This window comes from Antechinus flavipes, chromosome 1 (assembly GCF_016432865.1).
Source record: "Antechinus flavipes isolate AdamAnt ecotype Samford, QLD, Australia chromosome 1, AdamAnt_v2, whole genome shotgun sequence".
Taxonomy (NCBI): Eukaryota; Metazoa; Chordata; class Mammalia; order Dasyuromorphia; family Dasyuridae; genus Antechinus; species Antechinus flavipes.
In genome coordinates this window covers 660,271,179-660,293,258 of record NC_067398.1, presented here as the reverse complement: position 1 = coordinate 660,293,258, position 22,080 = coordinate 660,271,179, and the positions used below count along the sequence as shown (strand labels likewise).

General features: G+C 35.9%; 1 protein-coding gene across 3 annotated transcripts in view; it reads left to right on the top strand.

The window, feature by feature from the left end:
• The window catches only part of KDM4B (lysine demethylase 4B), a 282,960-nt gene that overhangs the window by 176,951 nt on the left and 83,929 nt on the right, over positions 1–22,080 (top strand). For all 3 annotated transcript variants that reach the window (XM_051971832.1, XM_051971833.1, XM_051971831.1), the window contains exon 8: positions 430–567. In XM_051971832.1, the coding sequence (XP_051827792.1) occupies positions 430–567 (138 nt within the window). The remainder of the gene's footprint in view (positions 1–429; positions 568–22,080) is intronic.

Here is a 22,080-nt window from a genome sequence, read left to right as displayed (position 1 = left end):
AGAAATAGAAATTCTTAATGATTTTTAATCACCTGATTTGATAAATGATGAAACTGCCTTGAGAGGAAAATTGCCATACAGATATATATATATAGAGAGAGAGAGAGAGAGAACTAATTAATGATAGATCCAGAGTCAGAAAGACTGTGATTCCCTGTACATTTCTCTATTCCGCTCTCCTTTCTAAAGTCATATTTTAAACTAAAAAGTTATGTATAAAATTATATTATGTACTTTATCTCAGGTTATTGCCTATTTGACCTTAACCTTTGAATTTTCTGGTCTTTGATCTCATTGTCCCAAGCTTCACCTGCTCAGTGATTAGTTGTCTCTACTAAGAATAGAGTTGAAATTGTTATTGCTAATGTTTACTTATTTTGACCAGTTTTGAACTAAGAATCCTCATCCATTGACTCTTTTTATCCTCAGATCACTCAGGAGGCTGGCGAGTTTATGATTACTTTTCCCTATGGATACCATGCAGGATTCAATCATGGTTTCAACTGTGCTGAGTCAACCAATTTTGCCACATTGCGATGGATTGATTATGGCAAGATGGCTACTCAGGTAAGTACCTGCCCTCATGAAAGGGCTTTAATCAAAACTTTTTTTTTTTTTTTTTTTTTTTTTTTTAACTCTAATGTTCAGGCAGATGTGGCTGGAATGAGAACCTGAACTTGGACCAAAAGTTATAGATTATAACTCTGGCTTTGTGAATTTGGGCAAGTCATTTCCTTCTCTATGAACCTCAGTTTCCTCTTTGAAATGGGGATTACAGTATTTAGAATATTTATGTGCCTGACAGGCCTTTTTGAAAGTCAAATGATCACATATCTTTTAAAGGCTTTGTAAAATGTAAGCACTATATAAACATTCTTCTTTTCCTAGGAATATGAACCTAGGAGCCTGCCAGCAGCTGAGAAGGGTGTGCATGGAGTTTGTTCTGTTCTAGGAATAGGGCTTGGATGGCTCTTCTGAAATCTGTTTAGAAATGGTTCATTTTATGGTTTTTTCTTAAAGTTTTCAGACATTTTGCTCCTGAGTTGTGGAAAGGATGTGCATTAGATTTTTGTTGCTTTTCAGAGACCAAGTTAACTGCCTCTTTCTTTTAGTCACTATTTTCATTGAGTACTTATGTTCATTTTTCTCTTTCCCATGATATGACTGGTCTCTCTTCTATTCCTGCCCAATCCCTAATCTGACGTAAATCACCTTTGTTGTTTTTAAATGTTTTCCATCTTCTCCCACCTAGGCCACTCTGAGCAGGGTCTTTTTGTAGCTTGCTTGGGTTGGTCATACAACTTTCTGGTAGGGAATCTATTCAGTGTCAGAAACACTTCCTGAAACCTAGAGAAGCTTGTACATTATTGATGTGATTTGGGCCTGAGAATTGAAGAAATTTGATTTTTGACTCTCATTTGGGCTTCTGCTTACAAAATCTGATTATATCAGCTTGACAAAGCAGAATAATAATTTTCAGAACAAGCCCTGTCACCATGTTCCCTCCCTGAATGACTGGGAAACTCACTTAAACTCACTAGACTTTTACTTTGTTTATTGGTAAATTGAGGGGTTGAACTAGAGGACCTGAGGTCACTTGTAGCTCTGAAGCTTTGATTTTATGATCAATTAATAAGAATCAGGTTTCTTTATGCAAATCCCCATATTCTCCTTTTCCCCTGGCCTTCTTCCTTCCTTCTTTTTCTCTCTTTTCTTTACCCTCTTTCTCTCCTTCCTATATTTTTAAATGTAAATTTCATGCTTCTAATAGGAATTATATGTCTGTTGATTTAACATGAGGGAATGGCAAATTTTAATCTTTATATAAGATTTTAGGACTTTAGAATTGAAAGGAACTTTGTTATTGTTTAGTCTTTTTTCCCCCCATTTAGGATTTTCTTGGCAAAGATAGTGATTTACCATTTACTTCTTCAATTCGTTTTACAAATGAGAAAATCATTATTAAGTGAGTTGCCCACGGTCACAAAATTAATAAATTTAAGATTTTAGGATTCCAGAATTGGAAGGAATCTTAGAGATCATTGTGCAGATGAGAAAGCTGAGATCGCAAGATAAACATCATACAACTTTAACAACAACAGAATTTCGAGTAGTCAAGGCCTCTGACTCCAAGTCCCAAGGGTCTTCTCTATTATGTTATTTTAATCTAAAATTTTGATACATTTGTATTTTTATACTATATATTTTATATATTGTCTTTCTGTTTTCGTTCTCTTGACATATAGTATTATATAATATTCTGCTATTTTGAGGTTTCACACTGGTTTAGCCATGTCTCCTATAATAGTTGTAAATCTCCTTAAAATTTTCTTCCTGTGTCTTTGTCTGAATCTCTTTTCTTTACCCCTGTTATGTTCTGCATTGTGTTTCTTATTGCCATATATGCCTTACCCTTGTGATGTTTTAAACTCTTAAAGGTTAGAAATGCTGTCATAGCCTTAAAGAATTTTGAGCCAGAAGACACATTCTGCATCAGAAAGTACAACCTTCTCATTTTACTGGTGAAGAAAAGTAGGCTCAAGAGAATTTAAAATCAGACAGAACTGAGATCTGAACCCAAATCTGATTTCCAAATCTGTTGTTCTTTCTACTTTCATTGTAAAGTTATTTCAATTGTGTCTTCATTTGAGGTTTTCTTAGCAAAGACAATGGCCCTTTCTTTCTCCAACTCATTTTGCAGAACAGAGTGAAGTGACTTGCCCAGGGTCACATGGTAAATGTCTGAAGCTGAATTTGAACTCAAGTTGTCCTGACCCCAAGCCCAGCTCTCCATCCATTATTCCCCCTGGCAACCTGAGTTTCTTTTGCTTCCCAGGTTTTCATCTTTGTGTCCGTAAGGTTTGGCTTAGTGCCTTGCCACAAAGAAGTTACAGAGTAAAAGTGTGGTGAATTGGATTATTGAATTGTCATGCTGAGCTTTTCCTTCCTTCTATTTTATAGAACATTTGTTGATAGTATTGAAGCTGGCCTGTATCAACTTTATCATATCAAATCCTGTCATATTTCATGACTAAGCAGCTCTTCTTGTTCTTGTTTTTAGGCAACTGAAAGGTGACATTACTGCCTCATTTATTTTTCCAGTAATTGCTGCCCATAGTCTTAGGGCTCGATATTATTATATTTGAAGGCTGTGCTTGTTGAAAAGTAAATTTTTCTTAACTTTGCAAATATAAATTTTTACAGTTTCTTATTGACAATTTGGATGACAACTATGAGCACTTGCTGGGAATTCCTCAAAGAGCTTCTCTTACTTGAAACATGAAAAGTTATCAGGCTGCCTTGTCTTGTCTCTGACAGACTTTGGTTCTAGGCCCTGTTCTCCTGCTGTCATTTTCTAGCACTGGGCAGGAAGAATGTGAACGAATTATGTGCACTTATGTGCCAGAAAGATTAAGCTGGCAGGCAAATAATTATAAATCCTATAGGGAAAAAAGAAAGAACTCCCTGAAATGCATGGCCACTATTCTGGGATGGTTTCGAGGCCAAGAATTTAGTCAATATAAAACTGATAGTATGCTTTCTCTGGTCCCCAAATATCATGAAAAGTAATCTTCTACACTAACACTGTTACTCATCTTATTCTCTGTGAAGTAAGATTTTTTTTTTGAGACATAGTTGGCATTTCTCCATGAGTAATTATGACTGGAGAGTCGGAGAGTCACTATAGCCATTGGAAAGGTCTTTGTATGACTATATGTGCTCTATTCACAATTGTTTGTCATAGAATGGTATTGTCACAGTTCAGAAAGACACTGTTCACAAAGTTTCTTCTTATTGTCGAGATTAGTTTTCTGTCCTCACCAAAGGCTAGTCTATTATCTTCTCTTGTCCTCTTATGGTCCTGAAAATATTACTCTTGACACCTTGATAACTTCTTTCCTACTGTCATCTGGCTTCCATGAAATATAACATTTAAATTTCTACCATTTTTCTTCTTCCCTCCCCACCCCAATACAGGATCCTTATGGCTCTCCAGGGATGCTCCTTGTTGCATGTTTTATATCTTCTGCCAAACAAGGACTTTAAAAAATTTGAGGGTATGCCAATTTTTGAGTCAGGTTAGAAATTGTATAATTATGGGTAGTAGAGTTTGACAAACAAGATGATTACTTTCTATGTGAGCAGAATAATGTTTTGGGCACTGGTGGAGGTAGAAAATTTAGAAAGTCTCTGTCCTTGTGGAGCTTTATACTCTACTCTGGCAATATGGTTATCATGAAGATCACTCAGCTGAAATAGCTCATTTAAGTAGCACTAAAATATCTAATATGTACCAGGTATATGCTAGATGCTTGGGGTGGGGGTGGGGGGGGACGGACAAAAACAAGTGACACAGTCCCTACCCTTGAGGAGTTTATAATATATCAGAGGACACAGCAGATCTTTCTCTCTCTCTCTCTCTCTCTCTCTCTCTCTCTCTCTCTCTCTCTCTCTCTCTCTGTATGAGGAGAGTCAGTGTGGCTGGTCCACCATCTGTATGTAAGATGGCTAAGACCAGATTCTGAAAGGATTTCATTAGCAAACAGAAGTTTCTTTGGCAGTTCTTTGGAGGATAGATGCAGATTAGAGACTTGAAGCAGGGGGTCCAGTTAGGTGGCTGTTGTAGTAGATTTTGTGAGAGGAGATGATTTGTATGAATGCAGTACTATGTGACCATGTGACCATGTGAGTGGAGAGAAGGGGAAGCATGCCATAGAAATGACAGGCTTAAGCTTAGAGATGCTAGTGACATTCTAATGTTGCATTTCTCATACTGATAACTGAAGTTTTGTGATATTTTCTTTATGCTGCTCATTGGCTCATTGGCCGTTGTATAACATTACGCTGTGCGATATTACTGGGGGTCACAGCTAGCAGCATGGTATGGGGAACTAATAAATCAGAAAAGTTAATCCCTCGGGGTCACATATATTGGCTCAGACAATTGTTGTTCATCTAATTTGAATCTTGAGCAATTCCTGGACAAGAGTCTATCAAGAATAGTATGGTTATAAGTTTGTTGGGTTTGTTGGGGCAATATTATCTGAGATGTATCTATAATTCACTGAGCTCCACCACTCTTTGATTCAAAATAATAAATCTTTTTCATCCAATGACTAGGTTTTTTTTTTAATCAGCTAATACAACTTTCTTATTTTCTCTGAGAGAATTCGAGCACCCCAAGAAGAAATGTGATTTACTCATAATCATATAATGAATTTGTGGCAGAGCTGAGACCAGAATCCAGATAAGCTGACCTGTTTAGAATTCTGTCACACCATGATACCTTTCACTTAAGAATTAGGAGCTTCTCTACTGTCTTGGTTAGCATTTATCCAAGAAAATGGTTGATGGTTAATGAAGGGACACACTGTGGATTAATTTAAAGAGAAAATGAGAGCTATGTACTATGAATTCTTGTTCTTAATCAGAAGGAATAATATAAAATCCTGTAACTATAGAATTGGTGTTTCATAAATTGATAGAGAGTGAGTGTGTGTGTGTGTTTCATTATAGTCATGATAATTCTGGTTATGGAAATTCAAACTGATTTGACAGAAGTCATATTCTCATTTGTATTATGACCATGTCTATTGGGTTTGTCTGAAACCAGTGGTCAAGATTGAGTTGTAAAGTCCAGATATTGGGGTTTAGTGGAGGAGTGCTGTCAGACCTTTAACTACAGTAGGCACCATTGGGGAATACTCAAATATTAAAAGCAATTTTGGATTCAGCCATGTGTTCACAAACAAGTGACATTTGGGAAGTGCAGTTTTAGATTGAGCCTCCACGCTTATATTGTTAAGCGGTGTAGCGTGAAATTACTGAACAAGTGGCACAGAGAGCTCTGTACAAGACTGAGACTGAATGAGACAAGGGCTGGCCATGGTTGGTAATAGTTAGGACTACCCTCTTTTTGCAGGATTCCCAAAGCTGGAGTTTTCAGTGCTCTGAAAACAAAACTGGGCATTTTTGGAGCTACAACTAGATTTTTCCAGTGTGATGTGATAACTCTTACTGCATAAAGGTAAAGGGACAATCTTACCAGGTTTGGTGTGATGTAGAAGAAAAATACGCCTGAAAACTTTGTTTCACATCTCAATTCTGTTAACTTAAAGACCCATGTGACCTCAATAATGATTTCTTCAGCTATAAATATGTGGAGTCTTGGACCAAGTTGGCCCTTCAAGTTCTGACTTTTTGTTGCTCTAAAGTCCCTTCTAGAGATGAATTCCTACATGTTCCTGAATCATGCTTGGCCAAGAGCAAGTTTTTCTTGAAAATATTAAATGTTTTAGGCATTTAGAAATTGTGGGCTTCCTAAGGGCAGTTTATTTTGAAGAAATTTTCATTTTATATCTATATTGGATGCTTTATCAATTGAACTGGAATTTTGACTGGATTTTTTTATATTTCCAGTGGCCTTTACTTGGTCCCTTTTTGCGGTCTCTGTTCTTGAATTTACTGTGGAGTAGCAAGAACTATTTGTTTTGAGCACAAACATAGCATTATATTATTAGCTCATCAGTAGACTGGGAAATGGCCATTGTAGTAACTGTTGTGATATTCTGTAATAATACTGTTGTGGAGTGTTTTTCCTTTTAGGCACTTTATCACCATTAACCCTCATTATGCATCTGTTCAGCAGACAGGCATTTTGTCTTCCTTTTGTTGGGAGACAGGGAAGCTAAAGTGATTTCCATCTTTACCATTATTTATTTTACCAGATTTCCTGTCAGCCTATCAGTATTTCACATTATACAATATTTCTTATCATTTGGAAAGGAATGTTGCTTTTCTGCCCAGGAGGTAGTGGTTCTGGAATATCTGGTTTCTATTAAGTTTCCCTACCTGTTAGTTTTTTTTTTTTTTTTTTTGGGGGGGGGGTGCTATTGGACAGTATTGGTTACTCTTTATTATTTGAAAAGTTGTTATGGGGACATAGAATAGAGGAAGAAGAATACTTCATCATCTACTATTTAAAGTTGCTTTCTTGCCACTTTCCCTCTGTTAACTTTCAGGCCCCTTTGCTGTTGTTACACACTTAGAATATGAAGATTACTAAATCATACAGTCTCCTGGTTGGAAGAAGGCCTCAGTATCCATCAAGTCCAAATCATACCTTAATAGCGTGCCTACCGTTTTTGAATGTCCAACCATCCCTTTAATACATTAATTTATTTTTATACATAATGCATTCTAGAATTCTACCAAGAATTAAATATTAGCCCTCCAGTCTTGAAACTCTCATTCCATTCTCAAAGGCTCAGCAAGTCATATGTGCCAATCCTTTAAGTACCAAGAGTACATCTTAAAAGTGCCAGCTGTATATTTTGTTATTATCTTCCCCACTGAGCTCCTAGAGGAATAAGAGGACTCGAGATGGAACTCTGTAGGATAATGATGGTCAGCAAGAGTAACCTTTATGACAAAGAAGTAGCAGTCTTACAGGCTAGAGTCTCAAGTACCAGGAGATAGTAGTATCCTGAAGACATAGAAAAGAGTATCAAATTGAAGATGATGACTGGCAGTATTAATAATTGTTGAGAAATCAAGGATGAGGTTTGAGAAGAGACAAATAGATTTGGCAGTTAAGAGAACTTTACTAACTTTAAAGAGGAGATTTTCAATTGAATGATGAAACAAGGAAAGTTTTTTGTTACATGAATAAAGACATTTAATTCTTTTTTTGTTTGCTTTTTGGCTTAAAGGTTGGGAAACAACTAGAATATTTCCATTTATTTAGTTAATTACTCTCCCTTTTAACTGATTGCTTCTTTAGAGAGAAAAATGTGTTGTGTGTGTGTGTGTGTGTGTGTGTGTGTGTGTGTGTGTGTGTGTGTGTGTGAGATTTCATAGTATCTCAGAGTTGAAAGGAACCTTAGGTGATCTACTCCAGTCCAGTCTATCTCTGAACGAGAATCTTCTTTACAGCTGTCTGACAGATGATCCAGCATTTGCTAGAAACCCCTACTTCTTTTGATAGCTCTTTCTACTTTTGGATAGCCCTGTTAACCCTCTTCTTCCCCCCTTTTTAAAAAATAATATTTTATTTTTTCCCCAATTATATGTAAAAAAAATTTTTAACATTTAAACTAATTGCTAATAAAGACTTCCAAGCCCTAACATTTTCGGGAATCTAATTTAGTTATTTTTCTGTTGGTCCATGGAGGTAATTATATGTTTTGAAAGTTTTAGCTACATACTGTAGAAGTTTGCTTATGTATTGCTTACTACATAGGTTTTGCTAAATTTTACCTATTGAATAGGAAAATTTAGGCTAGTTTTTAAGATACAACCACAGATTGTTAGCTTTATAATATGATTGCTAATTGGAAAGGTCAAAGTGGTACTACTCTTTTACATGAAGGTGAAATTTATATGGAAGTGCCTCTTTCAGGCATGAAGCCAAATTAGTTTTATGAGGTTTCACGATCTTAAGTTGGTTTCCTTCTGGATGGGGCCTGGACAAGTTGGTCAGAGTTCATCTGGACTCTCTTCTTGAAAATATAATGACACATACACAAGTAAATAGCTTTTTATCCCTTTGCAACTTGAAGGCTTGTTTATTTGAAATATCTTCTAAGATTAAGAGATATTTCAGATACAATTTTTGGTGACATGGAGTTCTGGCTAGCTTTCTATCCAGTTTCTTGGTCTCTGCCAAGAAAATGCTTGTTCTATTTCCCAAGGAACAATCTTTTGCCTCATTCAGAAGAATTTTGAGAGTATTTTTGCTGAATAGAATTGATGTTGGGATGGGGAGAAAGTCTTTGATTATTTCCCTATATGTATTGACAATGTACTCTTAGATCCACAGATGGCCTTATCTGTTGGTATTCCCCCCATATCCATAATGTCTGCAGCCAGTTCCCAAATATCCTTTCAGCATACATCTAGGCAGCTGGGTGGTGATGTTGTAGTGGAATTGAAAAGGACCTTTTCTAATAATGAAACTTGGCTTACATTGAACTTAATTACTGTAAAATGAGAAGCAAATTGGTTTTGCTGTTCTAAGAACTATTTGTTCCTTCTGTTGGGTAATGATTTCACTTGCTCTAGATGATTAGCCAGAGACCCAAAGGGAAGTGGCAGAAGGTAGGTGGGAGAAAAGGAGAAGCAGGGGAGGATGGAACCTTTTGGAAAAGAAAACTGCTTCTCCAGTGTGTTTGGATGCTTCAGCTCCTAGCTTACTTCTTTGTCTTATTTCTTATTTCTTGTGTCACCTTATTTCTTTGCTTCATCAGTCCTCACATTTATGGTGTTAGATGTTTATAGTAAATTGCTATGTGAAGTATATACTCACTATGGTTTGTTCAGATTTTCTCTGAAATTTACTTCTGCCTTTGTATATAGCAACAACAATAATGATGGTAATTAATATTTGTATAGTACTTCAAGATTTGCAGAGTTTTGCAAATATTGTCTTATTTAGTTCTCATAACTTTGGATAGGTTCTATCATTATCCCCATTTTACAAATGTGGAAACTGAGGTTGAGGGATTTTAAATAACTTGTTCAGGGTCACGCAAGTAAATGTCTGGATCAGGATTTGAACTCAGTTCTGACTTTCAGCATTCTCTCTACTGCACCACCAGCTTCCTCTAAGAGTAAGTGACAGTTTACCGTTTAAGGATCATACAGTTTAGGAAATTCAGATTTTTTGAGGAGAGAAGGTAGTTAGGGTCTTTTTCTTTTCACTGTCTTTAGTTCGTTTTAGTGTCTAGTGACTTATACCCTGAGGTCTCTAAAGCACATCTTGTAATTTCTTTTGCCAGAGGATCTAGTTTAGAGAAGTTATTAGAGAATAGAATTAAAGAATAGCATAGAACGTAGAATGCTATATTTTATAGTCTACTATAGAGTGCCTGGCCTGAGTTCTTCCTGAGTTCAAATTTATTTAATCCAGTTTCTTAGTTTCATCATCTGTAAAATGAGCTGGAGAAGGAAATGGCAAACTACTCTAGTACTTTGCCAGGAAAGCCCTAAATGAGAGTAACTAAGAGTCAGAAATAACTGAAAAAATTATTAAACAGCAATATTAAATGTTAAAATGAATTTTGTTTGAATGTCCTTTCAGACAGTAGCCATATGACTAGAGGCAAATAAATTCTTTGAGTTTCAGTTTCCTCATGTAAAAGGGGGACAGTAATGGAGCTTATCTTAGGTTTGTCATAAGGCTAAAGTGAGATTATGTAAAATTCTTTATGAACTTTTAAAAACTATATTAATGTGAGCTGTTATTTGTCTTCTTTCCATCAAACAGTATTCAGATTGACACTGAAGAAAATATTCAAATTGATTTTTTGCTTGGTTTTAAGCATTTTTCAAAACTCAGTCTTTCTGAAGTAAGCCTCCCCTCAAGGTGTATAGGCTAAGTAAAGTACAATTAGACTGTATTGTGGCCACTTTTTATAATTATCATTTGTTCACAGTTTTATGTTGAATCTTGACTGTTTGACTTGTAATAGCTCAGAAATGTGTGGTTTTGGTTTTGGTTTCTTATTTATTTATTTATTTATTTATTTATTTTTTTGCTGAGGCATTTGGGGCTAAGTGACTTGTCCAGGGTCACACAATTAGGAAGTATTAAGTGTTTGAGGTCAGATTTGAACTCAGGGCCTCCTTACTTCAAGTGTTCTATCCACTGTACCAACTAGCTACCCCAGTGTGTGGGTTTTTTTTTTTTTTTAAAGGTTTAAAATTCATTTGAGGCAGTATTTGTTGTAAAACTGACACATGCAAGAATTATTGAGTATACAAAATCTCTACCTTCAAAGAGCTTCCAATCTAGAAGAGGAGAGTAAACTATGTGAATAAATGCATATCATTCAAAAGACTGTTCAAAATATATAAGGAAAGTATGAACAAAATGCTTGAAAGTTTATAGTAAGGAATGATTATTTTTAGCTAGGTACAAAAATTCTGGACAGCTGTGTGGAAGACTTGGCTTTTTGAAGTAAATTTTAAAGGATGGCGAAGTTTCCATTGAGTTGGATAGAGGACATTCTACGTGTAGAAGATAGCAGTAGCAAAGCTATTAAGGCAAAAAAACAAAACAAATCCCCAAAACTAAACAACTCCCCCAAACAACAACTTAACAAACATTTGAGGAATACTTGACTCAGTCTGATTGGAATTCAAAGCACTTTTAAGAAGAGTAATATAAGATGCTTTGGGGAAGACAGTTTGGGACCAGATTGTATGGGGACCTTAAATTCTAGATCATTTCCACAGATGAGTGACTATAGATAATGAAACTTCATTACAATATCCCAGAATCGTGGTATTGGAGAAGCCCTTGGAGAGAACCTGATTCAACTGTCCCTTAATAGGAATTCATTCTACAATATCCCCAACAAATCATCCAGCCTCCTTTGAATACTTCTGTTGAAGGGAAATTGACTATCACCTGAGGCCAATCTTTTTCATGGTTCTAATTGCAGCTCATTTTTCCTTTTATTCCAATGAAATATTATAATACTAAGCAACTTTCACCTATTTCTCCTAGTTCTGCTTTCTGAAGTTAAAGAGACCAAGTCTTATTGATAACCTTTCAAACACTTAGAAGACTAGTCATATCCCATTCTGAATCTTCTTTTGCTCAGGCTAAACAGAGGTTTCTTCAACTGACCATAGATAATGTGATTTCCACTCTTTTCACAGTCCTAGTTGTCTTCATTTGGAAGGTCCAAAATATGGTTTTCAGACCTGGAGACAGTATTCCATTGTCTATCAGAGGTACAGTGGAGTCACTTTATTAATACAGCCCAAGATTTAGTAACCCTCTCTGCCTCAAAGTGCTCTATATCCCAGCTGTATTTACTGTTTCACAAAATATTATACCTTTGCATTGAATTTTTAATAATTGGTGCTAAAATTGTTACATTGTTTTGGTGTTTTCATTTCTAGTTACTTCATTCTCTTTCACAAGTATAGAATAGTTTAAATGTTTAGAGAACAGTGGATTCAGTATGCTTCTTATTTTAAAAGAAATCCTTACCTTTTGTAGATCCCTTGATACAGCACTGCTGGTGACTGGTAACTTGTTCTATCTCTGGAGAAAATCTTCAGAAACTATTACAGATATTATTTAAAGGCATCTTTAGTCTTTCACAATAAATGTACTAAAGGGGAAAATAAATCTCGTGTCTTATTCATCCAGCCAGGGTGTTTTTCCCTCCCTGTTCATCTTTTCTTACCTGCTTTCTGTATATATAAGGATGAACTTGTATGGACCCGTGCATATGACTGGGTTAAGCATATGGTAGGTGATTTTTCTATTATTCTAGTGACAGTACATTTTGAACATTGGGATGTTTTTTAATGATTCCTTCAACATACTGAACTATAGAGAAGTCTTTTTTCCTCCCTCTTTCTTTTGGGAGACTGATCTGCCTCTGTTAGATATACCATTTGATGAACATGATTCCCTTTCTCCCTGTTTCTACCAACTTTTTTAAAAACTTAGAAATAAAATATTTGTCATCTTTCCCATCATCTAATTGGATTGCAAAATGTCTTCATAAATACTTAGGGGAAAAAACCAGGTGCTTCTTCAGTCTTCTGCTCCCAATTTACTGACAGTATTGGAAAGAAAGAATTTTGGAGGAGGGGGTCATGGGGAAGTAAGTTTTCCTCCCATTTTGATCCTGTACTTCCTAAATATCTGTCCATTTTGAAATGGCCATTTCTTTAGTCTTCTGGTCAACACCAACACTCTATCATGTGGAGTTCTCTGTAGGTCAGTTTGTCAATGGAAAGACTCCTATCCTGGAGGATTCAGGAGACTCAATACTTGGTTTGCTATTTCATAGCTTTATGACCATGGATAAATTACTTCCTCTCTTCTCAAATTTCCCCCTTTTGATAAATGAGGAGGTCTGGCAAGATCTCTTCCAGCACTGATAATCTACTCATTTACAGTATCCATTTTTATATTAGCACATCCTTTCTTAGCCTTTCAAGTGCAAAACTTTATTCTCAATGTGGATTTCAATTTGGAACAATTAATTATAACCAGGAATGGTATTCTCCCTACCCTGCCCTTCTTCCCTCCTAGTTATAGGTAAAAACATTTTTTTGGAGTGTTTTTTTTTTTTTCTTATTTCCTTAAATCAGAACAAAAGGGAAAAACCACAAGACAGAAAAAAAAAAAAAAAACAGAAAAGAAAAAAAGTGAATATAGCATGTGTTATTTACTTTCAGTCTCTATAGTTCTCTCTCTGTGGATGGAGTTTTCCAGCCATTGTTTATTGAAAAATTATAACAAGACTGTGCAATGAATGATCAACTATGACAAGGTTGATCATTCATTGCACAGTCTTGTTATAATTGTATACAATGTTTTTCTGGTTCTGTTTGTTTTACTCAAGATCAGTTTGTGTAAATTTTTCCAGACCTTTCTAAAATCATCCTTCATCATTTTTTATGGAACAATGATATTCAATTACTTTCATGTACCATAACCTATTCAGCCATTCCCCAGTTGATGAGCATCTACTCGTTTTCCAATTCTTTGCCACCACAAAAAGAGCTGTTACAGAAATTTTTCACAAGTGGGTCCTTTTCTCTCTTTTTTGATCTCTGTGGGATACAGACTCAGTAGTGCTACTTCTGGATCAAAGGGTATGCACATTTTGATAGTCTTTGGTCATAGTTCCAAATTGCTCTCCAGAATAGTTGAGTCATTTCACAACTCTACCACCACCAACCACCATAGTGTCCAGTTTTCCTACATCCTCTTCAACATTTATCATCTTTTCCTGTCATCTTAGTCAATCTGAGAGGTGTGAAGTGGTATCTCAGAGTTGTTTTAATTTGCATTTCTCTGATCAATAGTTGATTTAGAGTATTTTTTTATGACTATTAGATAGCTTTATTTTCTTCATCTGAAAATTGTTCATATCCTTTGCTCATTCATCAATGCAGAATAAACAAAAACACTTCTCCAACAAAGAGATTGGAGACCTTCACCACAATCTGAATTTTGAATTTCAATAAAACCTAATTTTCTTCCTCTACATAGTCTCTTCTCAGCTAAAAAGTGATAATATTAAAAAAAAAAATACTGGATTCCTCATCTTGCTTAGGCTAGCCATACATGGAGCTATACATGGACTTAGTCCCATTCTGATCACTTTCTTGTTTCTGATCTCAACCAGCCTGCCCCTTCTCAAGCAACCCAGCAACTCTCTCTTCCTTATTATAGCCACATCATTTCTCCCCTCAACCCCCTTCTGTCCTCAGCTCACCATATTAATGCCAGTTTTAATTTAGCTACCCAGTCAGCCCCAACTCATTGTAGTTCAAAACTCCTTAGCGCAGCCTGTCTGTTGTGATCTAGTTCAGATGGATCTGAATCGGTCCCTGTTCGGGCGCCAAAATGTGGTGAGCTTTTTCTTCTCAAAACGCAGCCAGGTGATAAAAGTTCAGATCTTTTATTATCTCCAATATAGCCTGGTTAGCTTAGAGGCCTATCTCTCTGCTTGGTTCCAAGAGCTCTCTCCGAATGTCGCCAAATCCAAAGGTCTGGTCCTTCAGCCTCTGCCTCTGCTTTCTTCAGCCTCCAGCCAGCTCCAACTCTTCATGTCATTCCGGTGAAATCTCGACTTGTAGCTTCTTCACTCTGAAGAACTTCCTCGACTGGCCCATTGAAGCTCTATTTATGCTAGTGCTCTCTGGCCCAAAGAGCTTCAAGGGAGGTGTGAACTCATTGAACTCCAATGAGAAAGGTGTGAACACAAGCCTTGTATTAATTAGTTCTACTTAGTACCTTGTTTCAGGTTCTGCCCAAAACATCTTCTTGTAAGATTAGATCAACTCTAATTAGTTAGCAGTTAGTAAGGATTCCAACACCTGTCAGTGATATCCACCACACCTGACCCAAAGTCAGACCTCAAGTCTGACCATATCAGTTATAACTCTTGGTAAGACACTATCCTTTTACAAGCCTCATTTTCCTTATCTCTAAAATGAGGGGATTATACTTGATGATGTTTTAGGATCCTTCTAGCTCTAAGATTCTGTATTATGCTTTTACATATTTTACAAATAATTAGTGCATACAAGAACTATATATAAGTGCCAAGATCCTGTAGATAGGAATAATTATTCATAGGAATTGAGAGTACTAAGGGGACTTTAAGGTTTGCAAAGGGCCATTATTGTACTTTGTGTCACTTGAGCTTTACAGCATGTCTGTATAGTAGATCTTTATAGGCATCATTGTTTCATGATAAAATTGAGGCTCAAAGGAGTTCTTATTCATGCTCATGGCTAGGAATGTATCAACATTAGAGCACATGACCATCAGTCTTAACTGTTATGCCACACTGATCAACACTAAAGCCAGGAGTCTGAACTTTAGACCTCAGATTCTAAAAATCAGTTCTTTCCACTATATAGCCGTACTCTGATTGCTTTTCATTCATTTAATTCTGTTATGAGACTAGTAGTCCAAGAATTTTCTCATTTTAAAAGGAACTTGAAGATCAGAGAGCATAAATGTTACTTGTCCAGAGTCACAGAGGTTTGTGATTTGGTTTCACCAGTACTCAAACCAAGGACCCTTGAACCCCAAACTTTATCTGACAAATTGCATGATTTGAAAATGGAAACTGCATTCTAAGCATGTTCTGATGGAGAACTGGCCAGGATGAAGAAAGACCCCCCTAAAACATATCACTTTACACTTAAGTATCTTATAACTTGAATTCTAGTTTTCTTTTTTTAATATGTGAAACTGATGGTTTTAGCTTTAGATTTTGACCTTCCCTTTTGAAAGTCAACCCCCACCTCCATTCACAGCTAATTTACCATCCTGCATACTGCATGGAGCAGTATGGAAGCAGCTGAAAATGTGGCTGGATAGTAGGCCCTGCAGCCAAGGACGAGAGGGAGCCTTTGGAAATCTTTGCCTAATTGTTTTGTTTATGAAATGCTGTAGTGTTTCCAGTGGATTTCCTAATGAACTGGTTTGTTATTAAGTCTTGCTGCATTGCTGATAATTACACCAGAAACAGGGGGCCAAGACTCATCTTCCATCACACAAGTTATGAACCACCAGCTAGTAAAAACTCAGTATACGTTTTTGGAATTTTTCCCTAATTCTTTGGGCATTTAACCCTTCATGGACCCAGGATTCCGAGAAAATATTGTTTGAATCTACAAATGGATGTGAGTTTAAAAAGTTCACCTGTAATGAAGTTGTTTGGACTTAGATTTCACCTTTACAGGTAGAACCATGAATGTTTGTTTTTAGTGATAAATATTAAAAATAGTGGTTGGACTCCTAGATTATTAGCTAATGAATGACCATTTAACTCATAATGTAACACTAATTTTCTGCAATGAAAAATGATAGAAACTTGTTGTTGCAGTTATAAATTGGTTCAAATATTCTTGAAAGTAATTTGAAATTATTTAAGAAAGTGATAAAAATACTTAGTTCTTTTACCTAGTAATCCCAATGTTGGACATATATCCCAAAGAAGTCAGTAACAAAATGAAAGGCTTTATATTTGTCTAGGAGTCAGTTAGGTGGTGCAGGGCAGAGCACTAGACCTAGGCATCAGGGACACCCGAGTTCAACTTCAGCATCAGACATTTTACTAGCTCTTTGAGCCCTGGGCAAGTTACTTAACCTTTGTTTGACTTAATTCACTAGAGAAGGAACTGACAAAACACTCCATTGTCTTTGTGGAGAAAATCCTTTGGACAATATTGATATGTTTATAGCATTACCACAAAGTCAAGATGAGTTGGACACAACTGAATGACAGCAACATATACTTCCAGCTTAGCATCAGTTTTTTTTATAGTAGCAAAGAGCTGAAAACATAAATAGATGCCCCTTGATTGGGGAATAGAGAAGCAAGTTTTTATATAGAAATGAAATAGCATATTACTGTGCTGAAAGAAAGGATGAATATAATAAATACAAAGAAGCATGGGAAGGCTTATGAATTTATGCAAAGTAATGTAAGCAGAATTAAAAAAAAAAACAATCTACACAATGACTACGATCACTTGACATTAAACACTTTATTAACCCCCTACTAGTACAAAACATTGTGCTAGTTGCTAGGGAATAAATGAAATGTGCTTTTTGCAAGGAATTCACAGACTAGAAAGTGATTTTGTTGAGTTGCTCCTTAAAGGAAAAGGGGACTTCTGTGAGCAAGGGGCACAGTCCAGGTGCAGGGACTTGGCCAGTGCATAGGCATGGAAACAAGAGAAATACTGTCTTCGATATGTGTTTTAGTGTTTTTGTTTTTATTTTTATTTCTTCTGTTTTTATTCTTTATTAAAAAGGTCATTCTCTGTAAAAGAAAGGAAAGAGGAATATATTGGGAAATACAGATGGTATAAGAACAAAAAGATTAATAGAAAAAAATTTTAACCAAAACTTTTAAAAATAATATTAAAATGTTAGCTCTAAGGACTGGTGCTTTCTGGGACCTTGGTATAATGCTGCTTCACCTAGAGTGCAGAAACAGCTAATACTAGCTGCCAATCCATTAAGATAAGGAACCTGAAATAGCACATTAAAATTAATATTCCTTTTAAAAGATGCTAGTGCCATATTTCTTTCCTAAAATGCTTGATAGGGCCAAGTGTCACAGGTTCTTTGATGAATAGGAGAAGTCCACCATTGCTATTCAACTTGGCAGAATTAAAAGCAACTGTAGAGTAGGTGCTCTAAGCTGAAAGATGACTCCTTGTAAATAGACTGAATCATCATGCACCATGCATGCAATAATCCCTTTTAAAAACACGTAGTCTGGGCCAGGCACATTACTCATGCCTGAAGATTCAAAAAAAGCCAAAACAGAAATTAGGCATGGACCCACACTTAACACCATATACCAAGATAAGATCAAAATGGGTCCGTGACCTAGGCATAAAAAACGAGATTATAAATAAATTAGAGGAACATAGGATAGTTTATCTCTCAGACTTGTGGAGGAGAAAGAAATTTGTGACCAAAGATGAACTAGAGACCATTACTGATCACAAAATAGAAAATTTTGATTATATCAAATTAAAAGGCCTTTGTACAAACAAAACTAATGCAAACAAGATTAGAAGGGAAGCAACAAACTGGGAAAACATCTTTACAGTTAAAGGTTCTGATAAAGGCCTCATTTCCAAAATATAGAGAGAACTGACTCTAATTTATAAGAAATCAAGCCATTCTCCAATTGATAAATGGTCAAAGGATATGAACAGACAATTTTCAGATGATGAAATTGAAACTATTACTACTCATATGAAAGAGTGTTCTAAATCATTATTGATCAGAGAAATACAAATTAAGACAACTCTGAGATACCACTACACACCTGTCAGATTGGCTAAGATGACAGGAAAAAATAATGATGAATGTTGGAGGGGATGCGGGAAAACCGGGACACTGCTGCATTGTTGGTGGAGTTGTGAACAAATCCAACCATTCTGGAGAGCAATCTGGAATTATGCCCAAAAAGTTATCAAACTGTGCATACCCTTTGATTCAGCAGTGCTACTACTGGGCTTATACCCCAAAGAGATACTAAAGAAGGGAAAGGGTTTGTATGTGCCAAAATGTTTGTGGCAGCCCTGTCTGTAGTGGCTAGAAGCTGGAAAATGAATGGATATCCATCAATTGGAGAATGGCTGGGTAAATTGTGGTATATGAACGTTATGGAATATTATTGTTCTGTAAGAAATGACCAGCAGGATGAATACAGAGAGGCTTGGAGAGACTCACATGAACTGATGCTAAGTGAAATGAGCAGAACCAGGAGATCATTATATACCTCAACAACGATATTGTATGAGGTTGTATTCTGATGGAAGTGGATTTCTTTGACAAAGAGACCTAACTCAGTTTCAATTGATAGATGATGGACAGAAGCAGCTACACCCAAAGCAAGAACACTGGGAAACGAATGTGAACTATTTGCATTTTTATTTTTCTTCCTGGGTTATTTTTACCTTCTGAATCCAATTCTCCCTATGCAACAAGAGAACTGTTCGGTTCTGCAAACATATACTGTATCTAGGATATACTGCAACATATCTAACATATATAGGACTGCTTGCCATCTAGGGGAGGAGGTGGAGGGAGGGAGGGAAAAAATCGGAACAGAAACGAGTGCAAGGGATAATGTTGTAAAAAAATTACCCTGGCATAGATTCTGTCAATATAAAGTTATTATTAAATAAAATAAAATAAAATATTTAAAGAAAAAAAAAGCCAAAAATTGTCCCCAGCCTCCAAGCATCTTCCATTATAATATAGGAAACAATATGTACTTATCAATGGACACATACAAATTATCTGAGTGTGTGTGGCAAAGTGATTTGTTTGAGTCAAGTAAGTAAAGAGCAGCACTTTGAATCCAGGTCTTTTGATGGCAAGTTCAGTGTTCTTTTCATGGATCAAATCCTTCCCTCTTACCATCACTTGTTTTTAGCTTTTAGCTTTACAGTCTGTATTTTTCAAGATTAAGGCATCTTGACTTACTATCAGCAAGTTTTATCTGGTCAGGATCAGCGGCTAGAACCTTCTGATTTGAAGTAGGGAGGCTGGTGTTTAGAAGTCCTTCCTGTAACCCTACATAAGCATTAAAAAAAATAATAAATCCATGAATAGGAACCAAATACCAGTGTAACGGATTTCAAGAGGTTGTCCAAATTATTCCAGTGCCTGGGGACTCATTGAATGAGTGCACAAAATAAATTCACAACGCTTCATAATAATTCAAAAGAAGCATTCTTCATTCAGATTAGCTGTGATCAACAGTGCCCTCCAATGAACTGACAAGATGACTAGCTATTTCTAAGCACATTGATAACATAGAAGAGGTGGTGCTGAATTATTTTGTTCCTATCTCCTTTTTCCTGCTGGAATCAGCTGCTGCCCCTACATTCCCTTTTCTTTGTCCTCTTTCCAAAGCAGACTATGTTTTTGTGCTCGCCTCATTCGCAAGGGCCAGAGATTTCCACATGACTGCCCCATCTTTTCCTTTTTGCAGTGTTCAGTGTTACATAATGAAGTGCTAGATGACTTTTTGTTAGAATGAGAGATGATGATGTAGAGAAGACCTGGGAAAAAGCATTTGCTGGACTCAGAGTAGCAAATTGTATCATACAGAGAGCCTACCAGGTCCACAGTGAGTCATTTGCTAACACAAGAAAATATTTCTGTTTTTGGTGAATGTTTTGTTGCAACAATTTCGATATGAGATATTTTTCCCCATTTGTTTCAGCTTTCCCTTTCCTTTCTTCCTATTTGTTCATTTCCCTCCTGTCCTTTGCCCTGACCCCAGTTCTACACAGTTCCTAAAATTTCTTCAAACAGGACTTTTAAAAATCGGCACATTACCTTCCATGGAAGGATATGAGCAGTAATAATAACTAATGTAACATAATTTGAGCTTGCAAAGCACTTTAGTTGTATTTTTTTTTTTTTTTTGATTCTGTGACTAAAGATAGATACTTTCATTAGTCATCTTGTTTGGGTGAGGAAACAGGGCCAGGGAAGTTAATTGGCTTACACAAGAATGCCTAATTCCAGTCCAATGCCCTCTAATTGTACTAAAGGTGAACTTTGACTGCTAGTAATGTTACATACATAGCTAGTTATGCTATGACTCTCTCTTTGGTGAATGAAAAAGTATGGTATGTCTCTTCAAAATTTTCAAAGAAAAACCAAATCCATTTATGATTAGTTGCCTTATATTTGCAGCTTTTGCAACCATAGTAGCAGTTCAGAAAACCATCACAAATAATTGAAAGACTCTTTGGAGTAGCAGTAGAAAGAGAAAAGACTGTATTTAAAATTACTCTATTGGGGTCAAGTTTATAAAAATGCTGGGAAATCTTAATAATGCTCAATGGTACCTTGCATTTATGTAGACTTTTGTACTTTTCAAAGTAAATTTATCAAAGTACAACTGTCCTTGCTTAGTCACCTCAACCAATACTTTTTTCTTTTTCCAGTATTAATCTCCTGTAACTATAAACCACAGTAATGTCATGAAAAATCCCTCTAATTTTCAGTCGTTTATCAGAAACACAAATTTGGATGCTTAATAATAACAACTTGAGTTATGTTCTGAACCCAGGCATTGTGATTTTCTCTTCAGTGTCAGTCTATTCATAACATCATTTATAATAGTGTTCTTTTGGATCTAATTGCCCCCTTTGTGGCAAGTTTTTTGCTTGATGTCACATTTTTAGTAATACCAAATGAAAGATGCCAATATCTTGAGCATATAGTATTTTAGTTTTCCTCAAAGATTGATCTGAAAAATGCTGTGTACATAATATGTACTTAGTAAATGTGTTCATAATGATTTGAGAGCTTTGAAAATCCTGTTTTTCTCTAGTCCCTATTAAACATTATATTATAGTTGGCTACATGGTACTTAGTTCTGTGCATTGCTCAGGAAATATCAAAAACATTGCAATGGAGTTCCCATAGTCAGAAGTTGGTTTTATTAAAATTCTATTGAATCACATTTAATAGTTTTCCTTTAGGTGGGTGGCTGCTTATTCTTTTCCCTCACTTAATATTTTTATGTGAAAATATAATCTTGGTTCACAATGCTTTAAAACATAGTCTCTAATTAAGAATAAATGGCATTCAAATTAGAGACTTCTATTTTAAAGCAGCTCAGCTCATATTTTAAAACTTAATATATTTTAAAGACTGCTTCTATCATTTGAAGTCCTTGGCATTTTTCATAGGTTCATTTGTTTTCTGAGGGATACTAGAATAGCCTTTATTCATTAATTTAGTAAATATTTATCAGGCACTAGCTGTAAATGATTGTGCTTGGCATTGCAGAAAATATAGAGAAGCTACTGTCATTGCATTCCTGGAGCTTACAGGTTTCCCCAGTAACTGCCAAAAACCCCTGCAATTCATACTAATTGTCCTTTACCAAAATAGAAATATCTTTCCTTCCCCTCCTCCCCCCAAGTTGTTAGGAATAGTCATTAATACCTTAGTGCAAATTATTCTTATTTAACCTATTGGCAATGGAGCCCAATATAAGTGAAAGTTTAATAAAGTATTCAGAGAGG